Source organism: Perna viridis, chromosome 8 (assembly GCF_037379345.1).
Source record: "Perna viridis isolate PV_CMFRI_1.1 ecotype Kerala chromosome 8, ASM3737934v1, whole genome shotgun sequence".
In the NCBI taxonomy this organism is placed as follows: Eukaryota; Metazoa; Mollusca; class Bivalvia; order Mytilida; family Mytilidae; genus Perna; species Perna viridis.
The window spans coordinates 7,635,138-7,658,506 of record NC_142452.1 but is presented as its reverse complement, the minus strand read 5'-3'; the positions used below and the strand labels follow the sequence as shown (position 1 = coordinate 7,658,506).

Sequence of the window (23,369 nt, the reverse complement as noted above, 5' to 3'; positions counted from 1 at the left end):
ATAATGCAATACAAACAGGCATACCTTAAAACAATCCACCTTAACTATACCTCGTGCAAATGTATCTAGTAGGGTCAAAGTTCAACAAACACAAAACTATTATTATTTTATTTGACAACAAGTTGACAAGAGGATAAACCTAAGCACAACTTTAAATACAATTAAAAATAATGATGTTGATGTAAACAATGCCATAACTGAAACCAAGGGAACTAACTTGCTGTATTCTGGTTACTTGGAAACAATCGATGAAATAGATACAAGTCACCAATGTTCTCATCTGTCACACATAGCAGACATTCTTTCCACAATTATCCACCAATTACAACTTAATGTAGAAAATAATTCACTTTTATAATGCAGTGCAGATCAATCAATATGCATACATAATGACATCAAAAGTGGTTAATGTTTTTTGCAATAACAAATATTTGAAGTTAATCTGATGCATCATACAAAATCATTATTTTTTACAAGACTTTTGTTCTTCTGTCTTTTAATTTTCAAAAATGAATTACCTGCCATAATTTGATTATATTAAAAACACAGGATATTTATACAGAAGTTATTTGAACTACCCAATTGTTTTTGAAGATATAAACACAAAAATATAACAATAGTACTAAATACAGATATTAATTTTGGGAAGTTTTTACACTTAAGATTAGAACACTGACATTACAAATAGTAATGTTTTATACTTTCTAATGAAACAAATGGAATCAAGTCCATCTAGGGACAAAAATAATGACACAATGACATGAAGACAAATTATATAACTTGTAAAAGTACATCAATAAAACTGAATCCAGGATCTAAATTATGGTGCATCATACAAATGTGACAATTATAGCACTTTATCATCAAATTTATGACAATGTTGAACATGATAAAAATACCAAAGTTGACAACATAATAAGAAAAAGTCAGCTATAAATCAGCATTAGCTGCTGCAGAATTGATGTCTCTGTTGTCACAATTTACATGGCTAGCATCAAATTGTTATAAAACTTCACTGATGACAAGTTGAATAACAAGCTTCAATTCTACCACATGATTCACAATACATAGTGACAAACCTAATTGATCTCAATTCTAATAAATATTTCCATCTAAAAAATGCACCTATGTTAACAAAATGATAAAAAAGAAGTTCTTAAGAATTCAGAGAAGAGTTGAAGATTCACTTAGGATTCATTACACATATTTTCAGCAATAACATCTTTTGAACAGGGAAACTAATCAGATGCTTGAGTTAGGGTAATGTTCATCCTTATATACTGAAGCACAAGCATGAATTGGAAATGCTACAATCAATGATCATGATACAACTAAACTCAATAATCTTCTGGGTTGCCTTGGTAACCACCATCACCATTTTGTTCTGCAAATTGTTCATATCCAGGATCAAATTTCTCCTGTTTGACCTGTACATCCTCGTAGTCTTCCTGTCCTTCCTCGCCTTCCTCATTCTTCCTATCACGTGAACGACTACGCCTACTGCGGTCACGTGATCTACTGCGTCGACTCCTTTTACGATCTCTAGATCTACTCCTCTTACGCTCACGATCTCTGGATCTGCTTCTCCTGCTTCTTTTCCTGTCTTCATCTAAAATAATATTTGGATAATTTGGATAAAAAATTACCTTTGATATCATGATATACAAAATATCCCTGGTCAGATTGCATCTCTTACACTCCCCCAAAATGTTCATTATTTTCCTTATATTGATTTAAAATTCATTCTGGTTATCATAATTTTTTGTTTGTCTATAATTAGCATTTTAAGTAAGTGATATTTGGTTTCAGCTGAAATGTATTTAAATATCTTTCTGAAAGTGATTTTGTTTCTTTCCACATTTTCTACCTCTAGATAATTGTTAGTCTCATTTTGTATACATATTTAATTGCATCTATGTAAATGTAGCTCAGATAAAACAATGAACCATATCTCAGTGTCCTACCTCGATCTTTACTTCTGCTCCTTGGTCTTTCTCTACTCCTACTGCGTTTCCTGTCCCTACTTCTACTTCTCCTTCTTCTATCTCTATCTCCCCTTTCTCTCTCCCTTTCTCCCCCTCTGTCACGTTCTCTGTCCCTTTCTCCTCTTTCTCCCCTTGCAGGAGATTCATCCCTTCGATCACGTTCTCCTCTTTCCCTATAAAATTTAATTAAAAATGTTTAACAGACTTCTGTTATCTTTAATGAAGAAAGTGTATCGGTAGTTTTTCATCTCTAATGTTTTTGTACACTAGTTTTGAAGGGGTTTCAGCATAAACTAGCCATTGTGGAAAAAAATCAAGATTTTCACCAATCAAAATAAAATAGGTAAGTATAAACTTCATATGCACTACCCCATTATTCTTTTTTGCTGGATTTGAACTCATAAGCTACATGTAGTACTTTTTCATCCTATTCTAAAACAGAAAAAAAACTTAGGTTTAATGTACTGTCTATGATTATCATACCTGAAGTCATCTCTCCCAGAGAATCGTGTATTTTCATCTGGTCCCCCTTTCCTGGTTCCACCCAATCCTCCTCCTAAAATAACAAGAAAAAATTTTTGTTACCTTTTAAAAGAGTGTCATTGTCATATTTTGCTGGTTAAAGAAATAAAATTTCAGAATTTTTCAAGTGAATTAACAGTATATAGGATTATTTGAAAAGCTGAACTTGGTATTGACAACTAACATAGAACCAACAATGTGAATATAATAACAAAAACTGTCGAAAATAAATCTGATTTCAATATTCTTAACCCTAGGTAGTCACTTAGTTTGAAACAGTAAGGTTAGGGTAGTATTCTATTGGCATGAAGAGGAGGCTAATCAGTGAAATCATTATTTCAAGACAAATGTCATTTTGATATGATTACATGAAGGGAGACAATTCATACAAATAAAGTATAGCTAGGCCACGTATACAAATAAAACTTCTTCAGTTTATTCCAATAATCAATTTTCTTTATTGTATTAAACTATTCTATTTAATAAATGAATGACATTTCACCACGGGAAACTCATTCTATTGAAAAATATTAGCAAATTACATGTCCCTCTGACAGTCTGGGAAGCCATCAAATACCTTTCCATGAAGTCTAGCTATTTACAGTAAAACATGTGGGAGTATTACTCCTGATTTGACAAAATTACTGGAATTTTACAGAAAATCGATAATATTTACAAACTTAAACATTTGTCACAAACAGTTCCAATCAATAGGATGGAGACAAGTGGTACAAAACAACATAAGATGTCATTATAAACATAAATAGTATGACAGCTTTAGAAACCCTTCGTCACAACTCATCATATAACATGAAATTCTCTACATTAAAGTCTTCTTTAAGGGGGAAGTAAGCTGCATTAACTTTGAACATGTGAACCACAATTGAGCTGTACACATTAAGGTGCTATACACTAAACCACTAAATAATAAGCTGATATAGCAAGCAATATTGGTTACAATGAGCAAATCACAGACGAAGCTGGAAACAAAATTTTATATAATTTCCATCCTGGGGAATCTCAGACTTTCGCAACTGAAAAATTTCAGTGATAAACAGCAATAAACATTGCTTACCATGTAAGCCTCTATCACCATGAAACTACATACAAAATTAAAAATCAATTTGATAAGCCATAACCAGGATAAAGATGAAATTCTGACAGACAAATAGATGGAATAATGTGATGAAATCATGGAAAGAAAAGGTGATTCCAATACACCTGGTACAAGTACCACAAACAGGCTAAGTCAGGGTATGGTATTGCCCAAGACATGGTGATTCCAATAAACCTGGTGCAAGTGCCACCAATAGGTTAAGTCAGGGTATGGCATTGCCCAAGACATGGTTATTCCAATATACCCTGAACAATAACAACCAACAGGCTAAGTCAGGGTATAATATTGACCACAACAATGTGATTCAAATTAACTTGGTACAAGTACAACCAACAGGCTGAGTCAGCATGTGGTACTGCCCAACTGCTACCCACCTAAAACACATTATGTTAAGACAAACAAAAGATGACTGGCAAAATCTGATCAAAGAAATAAGAAAGTATAATGGATACATTATAACTGGAAAATGAACACACACACAAGTATTGACAAATAGTCAGCTATGGGCACTAAGTTTCATAGTCAACAAACTGATTTGGTTAAAAAATTTCAGGATGGGGGAGAGTAAACATAATTATTTGGTAAGTGGAGTATTGGGTTGGATTATAATTTGTAAAAAATCAAAATTACCTGCAATATATATCTGTTCCAGTTTTAGGAGATGACAAATGTTTGTCCCCTGTGAATTTGGGCTTGTGGAAATACTCTAAGAAGAATGCATTTAGAGAGAGAGAAAAAAAATAACTGACAAGAGTAGCTTCATTATAAAAGCTGGTTTATAGTACCCATTAATTATTGTTATTATGTATTCAAACAGTGCAATGACATTACATCAAAGGTTTCCTTTGCTGAAGTTTCTGTCCCAACTACATCTGGGTTGTCCACCTTTTTGGACCCAAATGTGTAAGATTTAGTAAAATTTTGAAAGATCAAAGAAAAATGTCACCAGATCAACTTAAAAAAGTGCAAACCTCACACAAATTCAAAGAAACTTGACAGACCTACAGAGCTACATGTCACCAGGAATGTGGATAATAAACCTTCACCTTGGCTGTGAACCAGCAAATACCTATTACTTATATTAGTTAGGAGACATAGAAACCAATTTAATATAATAATCATATTGGATGTAGCCCTCTAATTCCTACAAGTATAGGAAAAATTCATGGTACTAGATAGGCAACCATGATTTTTGTTATTATATAATAACTGAATTCATTACTCCTGACACAGAATAATTGTTTTGGTTGTAGGAAGAAATCAATGTCTGAAGCTGAAAGGAGATTGGTTGGTGAACAACACACAAACAATACATGTTGATCATATATATACATGTAAGGACAAGTACTAATAAAAAAAAAGAAGTATATCTTCAAAGAGAATCTTAGAATTCAAGTTTTAACTAGTGGCTTGTGAGAGGGCTAGCTTTGAACTCTGATAAAATAGTTGCTACACAGGGCTAGTTGATTTTTTAGCTAGAGTGTCAAAAGCGAGTTGAACTTGCAGATTGTAAGGAGCCAAAAGGTACCAAATATTGTAACTACAGAAACCCATGAAAATTTAATAGTCTCTTTGGACTCCATCTTCATTTCTACCTCATAATATCTCCACCTTTACTCTATGTTTGCTACACAAGAAAGAATGTACATGTATTGTAGAGGCTATTGTGTCCTCAAAGGTACAACCCTCATAAATTAGTTTAACTCCTTAGGCTTTGTTATTCTTCAAGTCTGTAGGGAAATACTCTTCCATTAGGCTTTGTTAATCTTGCCTGAATCAAAATGGTCTGTAGGAATACTTTTCTCTGCTCATGAATTATCAACCCATTTTTTTTTTGTGACCAGAGAAAAACAAACCACCACCTCTGCGAAGGATGGGTGGAGCACTTCCTACATGTATTCAGCATTTCCTAGCAAACTTCCCTATCCATAGTATACTGAACCAAATTAACCCAATCCTAAAGATAACATGGTTATGTCAGAACTAATTCAATAAGCAACCTATCTGAGATAACAAAAGATTCCTGTTAGTAGGTTTATCTAGTTAGTCAATATCCCATTCTATCAATTTTCTATAATCAAATCAGATCTCCTCTTGTCAATAAATGGATTATCAGAACTTTCATACGATGTATGTCTCCTATGACAATGATATAAGGGTATCCTTCATCAGTTATGATGTTATTTCTTATTTGTTTTTCTATTACTTGGTATTTCAAGCATCAGAACTTGCAGTGTCTAGCAGTATTCAGACCTTCACTGAATCCTGTTTAGACTTATGAATTCCCTTCTTATCAGTTTAAATGTATTTTGAATCTGAATAAAGCAGACAATTGTCTCTAGAGTTTGGTTTAGACAGGTTTATATATTTTAAATCAGGTTTCTAAGATTTCTATTATGAAAAAAAAAAAACATGGAGTAAAGTTTTTTTTAATTTATCCTCAAAAAAACAATAATTTAAACATACATTTTTATGTAGGATTATGTTACTATTATAGTATCTCAAATGATAAAAATTGAAATTCTGCATTTTTAAAAACTTTTAGAAAATCTCTTCACAGACAGGAGAGTTTAAGAAATAGGACTTTCATTGATGAGACATAACCAAAGAATAGAATTCATTGTGTTAAAAAAACAAATTCACTATTGAAGTGGCTAACATCACAATAACATACAATTCTTGAGAGAATTTCAGAAGGCACTTCAACCATATTAAAAATTCATAGACTACAAAGAATACCTTTGTTTTTACGTCATAGCTCACTGAAAAGTTGACCTAGGGTTCTCTTTATGAAGGAACTTTGATGCTTAAGAAGAAGTTATGAATTTCCCACAGAAGATAAAGCTTGGTATTATTATATAATATTGATAAACTATTGTTTCTTATGTTTTGTACAGAATAATCAACACCCTCTGAATTAGAACAAGAGTGTAGTTCCCTGATTACAATTTCCTCATGTAATTTACGTCAAGATACCATATTTAGACACTCACATGTATCTACAATATGTTCTTCTAGTAAAAGGTCAACTCACAACACAATACTCAAGGAGTACTTGTATTTCAACAGAATTGATTCCAATGAATTTGAAAATCAGAAATATTTTGTTTGGTTGTGAAGTGAAATTTATAGATTACAACAGACATCCTAACTCATCAATGAGTTATTATATTTCATCTTAGGTTTCATTTAAGCAAGAAACTTAGTAATCTACCAGCCATACTAATACCACAGCAGGTGGAAGTTTGAAAACTTAACTGTTTGAAAAAGTGCTTTTCACTCCTCCATCAAAGTAGGAAATGACAGGGGCAAAAAAAATTTAGGATAATATGTACGTTAGACACAGGTTTCATCTTTAACAGGGCAATAACACTGGACATAACATAGACATAGGTTTATCATTAGGGGCAGACAAGATTTTACGAAGTCTACAAACAAAGTGGAAATTGGCAAAACCGGAAGTAAATATACAGAAAAAAGGAATCGTAACTAAAATCCGGATTTGAAAAGCGCAATTCCCCTAAAAAGCAGAAAAAAATCATGTTTATAAGAGGAAATAACTTTAACCACTAACACAAAGTTGTAATTATCACTGCACCGTTTACAAACATAGTGAAATATTTGTTTTCACATTTTCCAAGGCGCAAGCCATATATGTTTACAATATCACAAGGAAATGAAGTAAACTCAGTCAGCCAAGATCAGTGGTTACAGCTTATTTTCCTATGGTTATGCTTATTTTTGACAGCAGACTTAGATAATCCATTCAAACTCCATAATGGAACAGCCCATCCATACTAACTCCTAGCTTTGGGAAGGGCACAACTTTTAAGGATTTCTATATAAAACAGCTTTTTTAATTGAGAACCTTCTACTTTCTGCTTTTGGGGAACATGATAAGTGTCTAATTCTACACAGACTGCTGTTTAACATGTTGTACATTAGAATGATGTGCCAACACCATACCAACTATATCTAAGATGATACAAGTTCTTTTACAACTTCAACAATTATTGTTGTAATAATTCATCATATTTTTAATTAAATAATTCCTTTCTAATTAGATACTTTGGCAAGCTTCACAGCAACTGATTCAATTCTAAATTTACTGGTATCTATAACAGTACAAAGTAAAGAAATTTTAGGTTGAGTCATCACAGAATGGTTCTAGTTTGTTCCCCTCTTGCTATGACATTCTAGTAAGGACTACGGCTGAGGATTTTAGTTCAATAAGGAAAATGATTTCAAAAATTCATTCACTGTTTGGATTAATTTTTGAAAGATGACAATTCTAGAGTAGCAAAAAGTAATATCTGAACATTTTAAAGCTATAATTTCTTAGAATTGTCAATAGTACCATTGTGAATGTGTAAAAAACATACTGAAGCTGAAAGAATACCTGCTCATCCGTTTACCAACCAGACTATATCTGATGCCAGGAAGTTGTGTTCTGGTGCAGCAGTGTTATCAATCTTACATTAAATGAAAGGCTTTATACTGTACCAAATCTTCTACATGTATCAAGATTGAACATGAGTTTCAATAACACTGATGAAAGCATTAATAAAATTGGTGAATTGTGACTTAGTCTATCAGAACAATAATCTCCCCTTATAATGAGGGGACAAACACAACATATCAAACACAATTTTTCCATCATTTTTACTTGTATCATGATTGAACACTAGTTTTTTATGACACTGATCAAAAGAGGGAATAAAACTACAGAATTGTTGCTGGAGATATCAGTACAAAAAATCTTAATGCAATAAGCAAGGACATTCGATGGCAAATTGACTAATATCATATATATTACATCTTTTCATGAATACAAATCAAAAGGCTGATGTAAGGATGCTAAATTAATTCTTCTGATGATGGACAAAATGTCCCACATGAAAAATGGAATTCATCAAACTGTAGCTCTCAAGTAGGAAGTCCTGGGAATTTCCCATTCTATGATGGAGAGGTCTGATATCCCTGGAACATGCCGGAATTACTTGTATTGTGTCTCACAATTCAGAAATCTGGAGACAAATTTCTGGACATAAAGTGGTGGGAACACCATGCTAGTGTGTCGTGTGGTAAGCTATTATGTTTTTTAATGTTACTCTTTTGGAAATCTATCAAACAAGTATTTGTTGTGGTTGGCCTAGTAACAGAAACAATGTCCAGTTGTACTTTTTTTTACTGTATATCTTATATCTTTTGTGCAACCTCCTTCTAATACATGTACATTGATTTCAAACAAAATTTTCTTGGTAAATCTTTGGTATGGCAAAGGAAGGTATATGTGTGTTGCTACATGTATATGTCATGTCTTATGGCTTATTTTGGAGATTGAAACAATAACATTTAACATTTGCCTTTTAAATATCATAGAAGATGAAGAATTAGTTACCTTGAGCACTGAACCATATTGTTTCAGAGGTTGTAGATACAATGACTTGAAGAGAAGACAGAAAATTGTAATAGAAATGTAAACAAGAATGTAACAACCCTTCCATTTGAAACTTTCCAAATTCAAAAACTATACTGAACATGAAATAGTGATAATTTAAAGATTTGATCAAATCTTTAAGGTGATACATGTAGCCACTTTAACCACTTTTGTATCCAGACTAAACAGAATCAATCTGCCTGCGAGTACTCTATATATATATATATAAACTTGTTACATCATCTCATTCTGACATGTTGTGTGTTTAAGTGTTCTAAGACACAATTCATTACCTTAGTCAAAAGGAAATAAATGAAGAAACTAATAGATTTATATATATATATATATATATATATATAAAACACTTTCATTGGAAATAGAATTACCAACTAAGGTTGGGCAAGGAAGTAGGTGTAAGATGTGTGACAAGTCTATTTACAAAAATAGAAGCAATCCATCTACATCAATATTCCATACAATAAAAACAAAATAAGCCCAAACAATTAAGTAATTCTACTAAAACAACAAATGCAATCAGCTAAATGAACAGATAACTCCCCCACTGTCTCATTTCAAATGACACCCACACTGTCCCCCTAATAGTACGGCAATTCAAAATTACAGAATAGAAAATTGATGTCAGCTTTAGAAGCTATAGCGATTTGACTGAACAAGACACAAATTACAATTCAGTTCATTGGGTTAATTGATGAACTGCTGGAAGCAATAAATTCTCTGTTTTACTATTCTTCCTTAATCACAGAGGTTTGTTACTGTCAAGACAACTTTGGTAGACATTTACCAAAGACAATTCCGTTGAGAACACAAACCAAGATAGCTGTTAGATTCAGATCAAGTTGTTATACCCCTGCACATAGAAATAGCACACAGAAAGAACTTATATTGCTAATATGAATGCAGCAGACACTGCAATGTTACAGCAGATACCTTGATGTTCTAATTTTGTACACTGCACTGCAGATTAAATAGAACTTACAGACTAAACAGAATCTACAATCATACCAGTCTAAACTGAATGTTGAATAACATAAAAAAAAATGTCTAAACTGAATGTTGAATAATACAAAAACCTGTCTAAATTGAACTTTGAATAACACAAAAACCTGTCTAAACTGAACTTTGAATAATACAATATACCAGTCTAAACTGACCTTTGAATAATACAAAATACCTGTTTAAACTGATCTTTGAATAATGCAAAATACCTGTCTAAACTGACCATTGAATAATACAAAACACTTGTCGAAACTGATCTTTGAATAATGCAAAATACCTGTCTAAACTGACCTTTGAATAATACAAAACACTTGTCTAAACTGATCTTTGAATAATACAAAATACCTGTCAAAATTGATCTTTGAATAATACAAAACACCTGTTTAAACTGATCTTTGAATAATGCAAAATACCTGTCTAAACTGACCTTTAAATAATATAAAATACTTGTCTAAACTGATCTTTGAATAATACAAAATACCTGTCTAAACTGATCTTTGAATAAAACAAAAACCTGTCTAAACTAAACAGTTTTTGTAATGCCTTTATATGAGTTTTAATGTATTTAACCAAAACACCAGTCTGAGGCAATCAGATTTTCAAGTCCATATGGGGCTCAGTTTTGACAAGTTTCAGTTGATTGAAATTCTTGCTTGTTAACATCCTTTCATTGCCCCCACCCCCTTTTATACTATTGAATTACAGGTATTTGTGTAGTTGTTTAGTGACAGGGTAACCAATAAATTCTGTACATTTGATGTTAATGGACTAAAGACAGAATATACAATGATTGGAGAATTAAAATTCCAACAAAAACAGGAAAACAACACAAACAGAACTCACATCACACTAACCAAGAAAATTCAAGAAGTTAAACTCTTAGTTTGATAAAAAATCAAAACCACTTCATACATAGGGCAATTCAATGCTTATGTATCTAATGTGACTCTAAAATGCAAAGTCTTAATGCATTCTTAATGAAGACTATTTCCCAATATTGCAATAACTTCAATTCCTTAATATTCTTATCATGTTATCAGGTCAATGGTAACTACTTGAAATATTTGTCTGTCAACTCTCAATTCTTTCAGGAGAAAACTTCAGAAGTGTTTTCTTCTGAATCATTACTTCATCAACAATCTGTCTCCAAAGGGAGTTAATAAATCCATAGAAAGGACGCCTCCTTCCGTGAGTCCTATTGATCAACATGGTTGCAATGAAGAAAGCAATATATTCATGAAAAGTACATTTTTGACAAGACAAGGAAATGCTGTTACTAATTCTGTAATATTTTATACAAAGAGTCTATGTGTACTTTCCTGGTGAAAGCAACAAGAGTTATTGGTTCCACTTTATTTGAAAACAATTTAATTGGTATACAATCACTTGTCAATTCATTTTACAGTAGGAATATTTACCTAACATTCTAGAAAGACTGAAATCAGCTGGTTGTATCTACAAACATATAGTAGGTTAAGCTCAACTTCTGGGCATCACTAATATTTTCAATAAGATATTTTTTTCTTTAAATTATGGTAACATCTGGTTCTCATATGCATGCAACTATAGACTGATCCACTTTGTCCTAATGTTAAATTTTTTTGTGAACAAATTTCTTACCAAGACGCCTGGGTCGCCATCCTTTAACAGTCCGGCCTCTTTCAACATCTACCAAAACACGTCTCCCATCTATTTTCTTACCATCTGCATGCTTGTAGGCAGCTAAATACAAAACAAAAGAAAGAAAAAAAGAATTATTTAGGTGTCAGATTGTAATGTTGGTCATATCCAAGGGCAAACTTTGACCATTGCGTAGCTATATTTGTCATAAAGCTGGCCGAACCATATGATCAGCTTAATATACAATCCAGTCAGTTAATATCAAAACATAGTTAGATATTCCTGTCCAATAAAGGATTGATTTTTGTTCCCTTACAGACAAAACTTGTAATAAAATAAGTTAGTGCAGACATAAGTATCTACAGAATGGTCATAGTTTGATGCATGCTGAAAAAAATCAGGACATTTTCGCACAATTAATTCTATTATTGCTATTACTTCATCAGTAAAAATAACATCAAGATGCCAAATTTTCATAATGGATGCCAGGTTAAATGCTAATGATTCAGATAGTTAAGCTTGTCTACGCAGGAAAAGCCCAAATGAAATTATAATAACATACTTATATAACAGAAAAGAGGAAATGAAACAAAATTAATTGTGCATATGTCTAAAATGTTATACATATCATCAGCACCTGAAACTTACCTGCAAAACAAATTATTCATTATTTTAATTAACTGTAAGATAATTTAATTTTTTTCTGGCCTAAAATTTAACTGGGGACTAATAACCATACCTACCAACGGGGAATTTTTTCAAAAATTAAATTTGACAAAACCAAGTTCTCCTAAAGATTTAATTTCCATTTTTTTATGTCTACAAAATTGAATCACAAAATCACTGACAATAAACTTACAAAGTCAGCATGGACGATGTTGGACCGGGGATCCATGAACTGGAGCCATTAAGTCTCGGACATTCTCCGATGTCTATTTATTAACTTACCCGGGAAAACCCTTTTTTCTTACCTGAATTTTTCAATTTGAACCCAATTTCTTACCTGAACTTTTTTAAATTTAAACCCAATTTTCTTACCTGACTTTTAATATGAAATTTTACAACAAAAATAAACAAAAAATTAACAGGACACTCCAAATTTTAAAGATAGTTGAGAAAATCTCAGCAAAAAATCAACTTCTGATTAAAAGAAAAAAAAAATATGATGACAAAATTAAAATGTGTCTAATAGCATGGGCACTGGGACTAAATTAGAAACCAGCTAACTCTTTTTCTTTTCTTTTTTTAATTCAATTTTTTTTTATGTTATTTGGACTTTAGGTGTAAAAAGTCTTCAATTTATTGACTGCAGGCCACTCTGAACAAAATAATTCTAGTTTAATTTTTCTTTTCTTTTTGCATGGTATGGGGACAAATCATTGTCTTACCACTTCCATACAAACCTATATTGGCCAGGTATTATTTCAAACATTCACACGACTCTGAACAAAGATGGCTCAGCGGCCATTTTGTTCTCATTGATCTGAAGGAAGAAATAAGAACAGAATGTTAGAATGCCAAAAACAATTTTCCTCCCCCCTTTTAAAAAATACATAATTTACTTACCGATACCAAATTTTTTACTTACCAAATAACTTAAGTACTCATTTTTGGGAATTTGTTACAAAAAGGTAAACAAAAATGGACATTTTCTTATAGAAGGGAAATACTGATGAGATCCTTTTTATTGATGGAAAACAATACTAGAAGTTCATATAGTGTTTGAAAACATAAATGTGTAAAAACTGCAAATGATCATAGAAGGATTGCTGAAAATATTCACCACAATTAGCTCAAAATATACAATGTGATGAAAACAAAAAGCCATTATGAATGAAAGAAAAGAATCATCATTTATTATAAAGATACAAAACAAATAAAGTCTTTTTCTACAAACCAAGAAAAAATAATTCACTAATGCCAGTTTAATAGTATTTATGTGTGTCAAAAAGGAGTTATCTTCCCCCTTTGAAGAGAACAATACACTATTTTAACATATAAGAATACATCTTGCTGCAATATAAGAAGTTATTCAGAACACTTGAAAAATGACATAATATTCAAATCTTAGGAATAAAGAAATTGTAACTGGAAACTCACTGAAAACAATAAATCAAAAACAGTATGAACCACCATAAAAAGGTACATAAAGAAGGAGAGTCCTTATCTCCAACAATTTATATTTCTGCATGACATAACTTGGTCAGATACCCAGACTCATAGTCCTACTGAGCAAGGACTCGAGTCTGAGTCTGAACTAACTACATACAGTTATCTGACTCACCATGCATGTCACGTTCATGTTCATATTCAATAAAGGCATATCCTCTTGGTTTCATATTTACATTGTCATGGATCATTGAGATCTGCAAATAAAAGCACATTCTTACATTGCAATACATTCTATGTTATCTTTTAACATTATACTTACAATTAAGATGTATTTCTATTATCTTACCAGACCCATCGAAACCTGCCGGACCGTCGGACCTGTCCGGTAAATACACGTTGCTTGTCGGCCCAGGTGTCCGATGTTTTTTTCTTACGTTAAAGAATATTTTCTCAAAACTGAAGTGGTTTTTGTGAATAATAAAACTAGAACATTTTAATAATTACGTGAATTAGTCTACAGTCTAGCGAGATAGTCAATCAATTTGATTGTAAACAATAATATGTAACTTCCGGTTCATTCGCTACACGTCATTTCGTCCTTTGATATATCGTCCCTTCCGTTGTCTTGCTACTCGTTTACATGTGAAACATGCGGTCATTATATTGTCAAAATAATAATGAAAAAAATAATAAAGTATATTTCTTTTACATCGAAATTGATAAAGATTAATAACTGAACATCTGATAAAACAAATTTTCATTTGAAAGGGCCTGTGAATAATACCAATTTGGAAACTGTCAATTTTGAAACTGTAAATGAAACCCAAAATCAATCCAAAGAGCCTGTTACTAATACCAATTTGGAAACTGAAAATGAAACACAAAATACTGTTGATGTTATAATGACTAATGATGCAGATGTTGAAATACTTGATGAGGAAAAGAATGATATTGATAATGTACAAGTTGAAGTTAACTCAACACTTAACATTGTGGAGAGCCTTTGTGACAAAGACAATGATGATGATTATGAAGACAGTGAATGTTTTGACTATCAAGATGAAATGTTGAATTTTGAAATGATTATGTTTTATGCCAGAGATTGAGAATAGATTTTATAATTTAATAACAATACTTTATTTCAAATTTAAAAAATCAACAATATATAATACAAAGAACTCAAAACAAAGTACACATGTTTCGTTTATGAAGACTCATCAGATACACTCTAGCCAAAATGAATAATAGTGACAAATTAACAAATTCAAGAGCCCATACCCAGTAGTTTTAAAATCAGCTTGATAATAAAATGTACTTGGAGATTCCCACCCCCCATCAAAAATGTTAGCATGTCGATAAATTGTTCAGAGTTTTTTCGGTCAGACAAATTGTCGTTCGGTCAGACAAGTCATCACCTTGTGTCTGACCGAATGTCAGATGTGCTTAAAAAAATTTCGATGAGTCTGTCTTACACAAGCCCTACTTTTATTATTTCTTAAAGGAGAAGACCATGTTATTATGCAAGTCATAAATATCGAAACTAATCAGTCAAATATTCATGAAAATTAAATTGAAACGAATTAATTTCCTTTTCTTAATTAATAAATCGAGATTTATAATTAGGAAATTTGAATTACCCGTGCATATGGGCGCCACAATGATCGGTTGAACTGTGACATCAAGAAGTCGGTTTGTAAAGTGAAAGTATATGTAATTGATTACGATGTCCGAAAAAATCGAAAATTTGGAACTTTTCCCTATAATTTCAACCCAAAATAAATAGAAGAGATTGAGGCACAACATGTATAAGCAAATGACAGACATCATCAACGAACAATGGGATTTGCAGCCAGATGACTAGGATTTGTAAGGAAAATCTTATGGCTACTTCCGAAGAATGTTTGTGTTGCTGATAAAAAAACTTTTAGAACATTTCTCTTTTATCATTCGTGCAATCGTAAGCTTGACAGGTCATTGTGTTTTGGTGATTAAATAAACATGATCGTAGAAATATTTACGGAATATTCTTTGTTTACATATTACTTGCAGTACTTGTATCAGTACCAAACCGACTTAGTGATGTCATGAGCCAATCGGAAGCTATCTGTAAAAATCAATAAAATCTGGCTATGATCTTCCTTCAGATAGGAGAGTTCTGCTTGATGGCTATCCACTTATATTTCAAGGATTTCGAACTTTGCATAGCCTTGAGCATTTTATAAAAGCACATTTTGCATTAAAGATTAATTATTTTTGTTTATGTGGGTATGATTTATCATAAAGCCAAACTTAATGCAAAGGTGGTCTTTCTCTTTATATAAACAATCTGTATCAATTGCATGTCCATCAGGTGTGTTTGGGGATTGAATTGATTCTAGAGTATTCAAAAGAATTATTACTGGTAATATATTGCCTTTCACAAGGGGCATCAAAACCTGTATCTTTTATGGAACTCCATGATGAAACATAACTATAGTTTACATGGTCATCAAAACTAATGAATATTAACCTTGATTGTAGTCAGTACTGACTATTAATATAATTCATCTGTTAAAACTTGAAGTTAGTACCAACATTTAATGTGAGTTCTAACTACTGCCTCTGATGAAAGTTAATTATTAAGTTGACATAATACTTCTATATCATGGTTCATATGTATCAATATGTGTCTAAATTTTCTCTTTCTAAGCCAAGTGTTTTTTGCCAGTTATATACATCAAATAAACTGTAACAAGGACTATACCAAACTGTTATGCTTTCCTGAACAGTAATTATAGTCAAACTATTCATAAAGTTTAGATAAACATTAATTACTGGAATCAATTTCAAAATTCTAAAACTATAACAAAACAATTTCTAGACAGCCACAACCCATATGACAATATCTGTTTTACTATCTACAGTAGTTAACGATCTCCACTAATTACTTGCTGGAAAATTATATATTTGCTAATCTGTTTTAATTTAAAATGTTGCTTTTTTTTTTCTAGCAGTGATATTTTGTATACTGACTCAAAGCTCAGGTTCCATATTAAATGTACAATACAATCAATACACAGTGGTGGAGAACAAAAACAGTTAATCTACCATTACACAGTTCATCTCGTTCAGAACAATAATATGTCAGAAAATTATGTAGTACTGAGTACAAGGCAATTCCTACCCTTATGGAATTACAGTATAATTGTCTCAGTGCAGATAATACACAATATAAGACCACAACAAAGATGCCATTCACTGGAAACATTAGGTACTACAAGAGCAATGAGTGTGATGTCTCTCTCATATGCAAATCTGTAGTATTAAAATAATAAAAAAAAGTGTCCTGAAATTTCTGTCACATGACTTCATTGAGAATAAACAGTAGATGGCAATGACCATTGGAGCCAAAGGAATATAAAGTCAGTAAATGGCTAAGGGTCCCAAGAATAAATTCTTGAAAGACTAGTGTTGATGATAAAACGAATCTAGTTTATACTTTCCAAATATGTTACTATGTTTTAAGAACAACTAAGGTATCAATGATGGGAAATGACCTTGCAGCCATGTGGCTAAGTAGAATCAAAAACAATAGTAGCCTCAAGAGGTTCTACCTGTGTGTGTGCAGTCTGACAGTTCATACCTTCACCCAATCATAAAACAATAGTAGCCTCGTGAGGTTCTACCTGTGTGTGTGTGTGTGTGTGGAGTCTAACAGTTCATAACTTCACCCAATCATAAAACAATAGTAGCCTCGAGAGGTTTCAACCTGTGTGTGTGTGTGTGTGGAGTCTGAGAGTTCATACTTCACCCAATCATAAAACAATAGTAGCCTTAAGAGGTTCTACCTGTGTGTGTGGAGTCTGACAGTGAGGTTCTACCTGTGTGGAGTCTTGACAGTAAGGTTCTACCTGTATGCAGACTGACAGTGAGGTTCTACCTGTGTGGAGTCTGACAGTGAGGTTCTACCTGTGTGGAGTCTGAGAGTGAGGTTCTACCTGTGTGGAGTCTGAGAATGAGGTTCTACCTATGTGGAGTCTGACAGTGAGGTTCTACCTGTGTGGAGTCTGACGGTGAGTTCTACCAGTGTGTGTGGAGTCTGACAGTGAGGTTCTACCTGTGTGTGTGGAGTCTGACAGTGAGGTTCTACCTGTGTGGAGTCTGACAGTGAAGTTCTACCTATGTGTGTGGAGTGACAGTGAGGTTCTACGTATGTGTGTGGAGTCTGACAGTGAGGTTCTACCTATGTGTGTGGAGTCTGACAGTGAGGTTCTACCTGTGTGGAGTCACACCAATTGCAATTGAAGTAGCAGTTATTTATTGTTTGTTTCTTAATGCATTTTTACATGTAGCAAATAATGATGAAAATTAAATGAAGCTTGAATGTTAACAACTAGAATGAGACAGAACACATGTTACTTAAATTATTGTTGTTATATTGTGTTTAGGGAATATTAAGATGGCTTTAGCATTTACTTCAATGATTTAATGTATTTAATCATATAACAGAGGAAAGATAAACTTATATACTTGTACATGTATAATTTAGCAAAATCGGTCACATTGCAGACCATTTCACCCATGATATTTACTAATGACAGATTTTGGCAAAGGATCACTGCTGAATAATCGTTAGGGAGGGGAACAATTTAACACCTCTGATCCACTCATCAAGTATATCCTAAAATATGGATTGGTCTTACCAGTCTGGTAAAGTATGGAATTTCCATTTCTTTTAATAGCCATATATCATTTCAATTCATTTTATAAGAGCCATATACCATTTCCATCCATAAGCATATCACTTTTTCCTACTGATTTTACCACTGTACTATGAAAATACAAATTTTCATTTTTTTTCCGAAGAACTTTGGGGAAGGTACTATTGTAGCACATATTTCCATAAAAGCTTTAAACTAATTAGAAATTAGGATGCGAATTTAGACTTATGAAAGTATTTATCATAATAGATTTATAATAATTCTTGTTTTGACAGTGATATGTCTAAACCAGATAAGTATGAAAAGATGAGACATTATTTTAGAACAGACTGCACAAGTATGGCCACGATCCAAGACATGTCTTGGTGATTCAATAAACAGATCACTCAGTATTATCTCTTCTTACAATACAGAAATATGGAAATGATTACCATTATCTACGGCTATCCTTAAAGGGCCTCATCCCCCTCCACAATGAAGTAAGCAGAGACTGTCTTCATCGCAGGAAAAAAACAGACAGATATCATACAATTAATTGTTTTGTGAGTAATCTACACTGCCAGTTATGTCAAACAGCATGCTGAACAAACACAAAAATAAACTTTGTTGAAACTGGCTTCAAAAAACAAGACAAAGCTATAAGCTTAATGGTAAAATCTTGAGATAACTTATGGGAAACCAATGGACTAAGATGTAAGGTTTATAAAAGGTAGAGAGAGAACTTGATAAAGGCCATTCTGTCAAGAAAATCATAAAACAGAGTAACTATTTCTCTATCTTATCTTGTTTGAATATAAATATTATCATTGCAATAGCTGAGAAGTTGGTAATCAGCTAGATACCAATGTCAAATGATCTAAACTAAAATAATATTTGTATTAAAATCAAACATTCCAGTACAATGCTCTCACAACACAGAACTAATTCAACACTAGTAATATCATATTCATGTAGCTGCTGTTTGTGTGTTCAACAGTAAAAAAAATATCTGCCTTTGTGACATTGAACCATAAAACCAATTTGTTTTTCCTGTCATGGTATAGTGCAAGGTAGCTGCCATTTGTGACATGATATAGTTAAACAAACTTCCATTCGTGACATGGAACAGTCAAATAAATCTCCAGTATGATGTAGCTGCCATTCATGATATTATACAGCCAGATATAGCTGCCAATGTGACATGGTAGTCAGATAGAATTTTTGTGTAGCTGCCACTCATGACATGGTACAGTTAGATGTAGCTGTCATTCATGATGTGGTACAGTCACATGTAGCTGGCATTCATAACATGGTACAGTCAGATGAAGCTGCCATTCATGACATAGTACAGTCAGATGAAGCTGCCATTCATGACATGGTACAATCAGATATAGCTGCCATTTGTGACATGGTACATTAAGATAAAACTGACATTTGTGACATGGTATAGTCAGATGTTGCTGACATTCATAACATGGTACAGTCAGATGAAGCTGCCATTCATAACAGGGTACAGTCAGATGAAGCTGCCATTCATAACATGGTACAGTCAGATGAAGCTGCCATTCATGACATAGTACAGTCAGATGAAGCTGCCATTCATGACATGGTACAATCAGATATAGCTGCCATTTGTGACATGGTACATTAAGATAAAACTGACATTTGTGACAAGGTATAGTCAGATGTTGCTGACATTCATAACATGGTACAGTCAGACGAAGCTGCCATTCATAACATGGTACAGTCAGATGAAGCTGCCATTCATAACATGGTACAGTCAGATGAAGCTGCCATTCATGACATGGTACAATCAGATATAGCTGCCATTTGTGACATGGTACATTAAGATAAAACTGACATTTGTGACATGGTATAGTCAGATGTTGCTGCCATTCATAACATGGTACAGTCAGATGAAGCTGCCATTCATGACATGGTACAATCAGATATAGCTCCCATTTGTGACATGGTACATTAAGATAAAACTGACATTTGTGACATGGTATAGTCAGGTGTTGCTGCCATTCATAACATGGTAAAGTTTGATGTAGCTGCTATACGTATCTGTGACAATGGTACAGCTATTCTAAACTAAAACAAGCTTTCTTTCATTTTTGGAAACCAGACCTTGCTGACTGTTTTTTTTTTTCATTGGTTTGTTATTAGAATTTATGTCATATTGGACTTTTTTCTTGCACCTCTAATTTCAGTACTTTATACTTGCATATTATTTGCATTATTATATATTCATACTCCACATAATGCTGCAGATCTGCGCTGTGTTTACCGCCATAACGTCATAGTTCTAGCTACATACGAGATAAAAATGTTCCTCTTTAGTATCATACATGTGTGTTCTACGTGTGTTTCTTGAGAACAGGAAGTTTACATGAAATGATCAGTTAGCATTGAACATAATCCAGTTTCCGATCCATGCACAGGGGCTGGTTACAAGACAATATTACTATATAGGTCATATACATTAGCAGGCCCTCTTTGAAAATTCATTGCCAGATCTTTTTATCACTTAGTCGTACAGCTTATATGCAGTCCAAGACCTTTCGAAATACCATAAAAAAAAAAAACACAAAGAAACAGGGTTGACAATTTCCTAAAAGTAACAAGAGCAAAAGAAGAGTAGTAGTATGTGAAGAATTTTGTTCTCTAAACTTGACCTATGATCTACAACATTAAAAACCTGAAAAACCAGATATTCAAATAACAACTATGCATATAGGAGTTTAAAGTGCTCACAAACAACAGAAGGATCATACACTATTTTATCTCTTCACTAAATGGTTGGAAAGATGTAGCTCTGATGGGAACTTTAAAGGAGAGGTAAACAGAATATCCTTTAGACAGCCCAACAAAAAACCATCTATGCTACTATGAAGAACTGGGTTACATCCTCTGACAATTTTTTTTCTGTTTTATGCCAATTTAAATAGCTAATCTTATTTCAAGGAACATAGTATGGCAAACATGAATGTGTGAAAGCATCTTGATAGGAATATGTTTTCACTAGAATTCAAAATATATCTGTCAGAAATTAGAATGTATAATGTATAAGATTTCTCATAAATCAATGAACTTCAAAGGATAATTCACTAATCTAAGACAACAATAACATCAAATGACTGACTAAGAACGCTACAGCCTCAGATGTTAATGCTTTTTGTTAAAGTATGTGGTTTTCTAAAGCAATGATGTTGTTTAAAAACTCATAATGAAAGACTTGTGATTACATGTACTTCAGGTTTTAGGAGAAAACAGAACTTTAAACTTGATGAAGATGCCAAAATAGTCAACACTCACCAGTACATGTATTTGTTTATTTTCAAACGAACTCTTGGAACAATGACAGCAGAATGATAACTAAGATACTGTTAAAGATACCCTTTAAGTGTCAGCCTAGTCTAATACAGTTAACTTTTATGTCTGTCTAGATACTTCGTGCAGCCATGTAAATTTACTGATACTAAAAGTACATGTAACTACTGCAGTATTCGGGATACTTTGAAGCTGTTTTATTTACCAAAAACTGAAACATTTTTCATAACAATGCTATAACGAGATATCTGTAAGGGATGTCTAACTAGTCATAAGATCTCACGATATAAGGAAAATAAACAAAGTCCTCTGTTAACAGGAATTTGTTGTTGATTTAAAAACAAATTGAATTCTACCATATGGCATACCTACAGGAAGAATGTGTTAAACATTCAAGCCACTGTGGTTAGAAGTTGCTGAAAGAACAGTGATGAAAAAAAAAATGTCACAGATGCACGAGACCCACCAACAAGAGAAAAATAGTATAACGCCCGCCTCATATTACAAGAAGAAAAAGTTAAAGGAAACCAAATAAAACTCCAATTATGTACTAACAGAAATCTGTAATATGATACAAACTAGCTTCAGAGACAGTCAATATCATTAGTTATAAAAGCTTTCTTTTCACTGTGAAAGTTTCAGTGCTGTGTTCCTAACAAGTTAGCAAATGGCTTCATAGTCCTGACAGGTAAAATCTATCAATGACCTTGACCCCACTCTACTAATACATGTAACAATGATATTTGGTTAAAGTACACTGACTACAACAGTTATTGAAGTATTCAATTGGATAGAATGAATAGGAGAAAGTAGATGACAAGCGATTCTTTTTGTTCTCTAAATGTCAAAGAGTCTTCAGTAATTAACTGACTAGGTGAGGAATAGTCAAAAATGTGTGATGCATTAAACAGGAATCTCTACTTGTCAAACATGTTATGAATTAGAGAAGGTATTCTGGTTGCCTGTCTGGTGACAGTTATGTACAATAGATTAGGTGGATTTTTATTCTGGGGATCAGGAGGAGATGAGGTAAGCACATCTATATTTTTGTCACTAACTCACTCCAAAAACTACCCACTACATCCTGCTAGATTGACCCAAATGTTGAAAATGAGGCATTTTCATATGAATGCAACTACGTTAAGATACCAGTAACTACCTGCCAACCAGATAATAGGCATGCTTATAACTTCCACAAGTAATCTGAATAATTTTCCTTTATCAATATATACAAATTTTACTACTACAAATGTTTGCAACAAAGCTAAAATATTCTTAAGAAGACTACCCAACCCCCCAAATAAAAAAAGAAAAGAAAAGAAACCAGTCAGTCCATGGACATGCAAGACTTCCACCTGTAATCCCCCAAGTCAGCTGTTTGCAATGATAGGGTTTCATTGAAGACAGCAGTGGAATTTAAGTATAGAGATATATTCAGAATTATCACAACAATAGGAAACCTGATGTAAATGAAAATCATTTTTTTTGGCATGACCTGTTCTGTAAGACTAAACTAATTACGTGCACACTAAGATGTTCTATAT

The 23,369-nt window shown here is 32.8% G+C and overlaps 2 protein-coding genes across 3 annotated transcripts in view; one reads left to right on the top strand and one right to left on the bottom strand.

The window, feature by feature from the left end:
• Positions 1 to 93: 93 nt before the first annotated feature.
• The window catches only part of LOC148609156 (U1 small nuclear ribonucleoprotein 70 kDa-like), a 55,245-nt gene continuing 31,969 nt past the window's right edge, over positions 94 to 23,369 (bottom strand). The window contains exons 6-10 of the mRNA XM_088596293.1: positions 13,986 to 14,067; positions 11,702 to 11,803; positions 2,469 to 2,541; positions 1,965 to 2,158; positions 94 to 1,609 (exon numbers count right to left, since the gene is read on the bottom strand). Of these exons, the coding sequence (XP_088452419.1) occupies positions 1,338 to 1,609; positions 1,965 to 2,158; positions 2,469 to 2,541; positions 11,702 to 11,803; positions 13,986 to 14,067 (723 nt within the window). The 3' untranslated portion in view covers positions 94 to 1,337. The remainder of the gene's footprint in view (positions 1,610 to 1,964; positions 2,159 to 2,468; positions 2,542 to 11,701; positions 11,804 to 13,985; positions 14,068 to 23,369) is intronic.
• LOC148609155 (potassium voltage-gated channel subfamily A member 1-like) overlaps positions 22,580 to 23,369 on the top strand; it is a 70,403-nt gene continuing 69,613 nt past the window's right edge. Inside the window, exon 1 of one of the 2 annotated variants that reach the window (XR_015924804.1) lies at positions 22,580 to 22,854. Coding sequence is in view for 1 of the 2 variants with exons in the window: in XM_088596289.1 (XP_088452415.1) it covers positions 22,804 to 22,854 (51 nt within the window). In the remaining variant the exon portion in view is untranslated. The remainder of the gene's footprint in view (positions 22,855 to 23,369) is intronic. The other variant, XM_088596289.1, reaches the window with a different exon arrangement.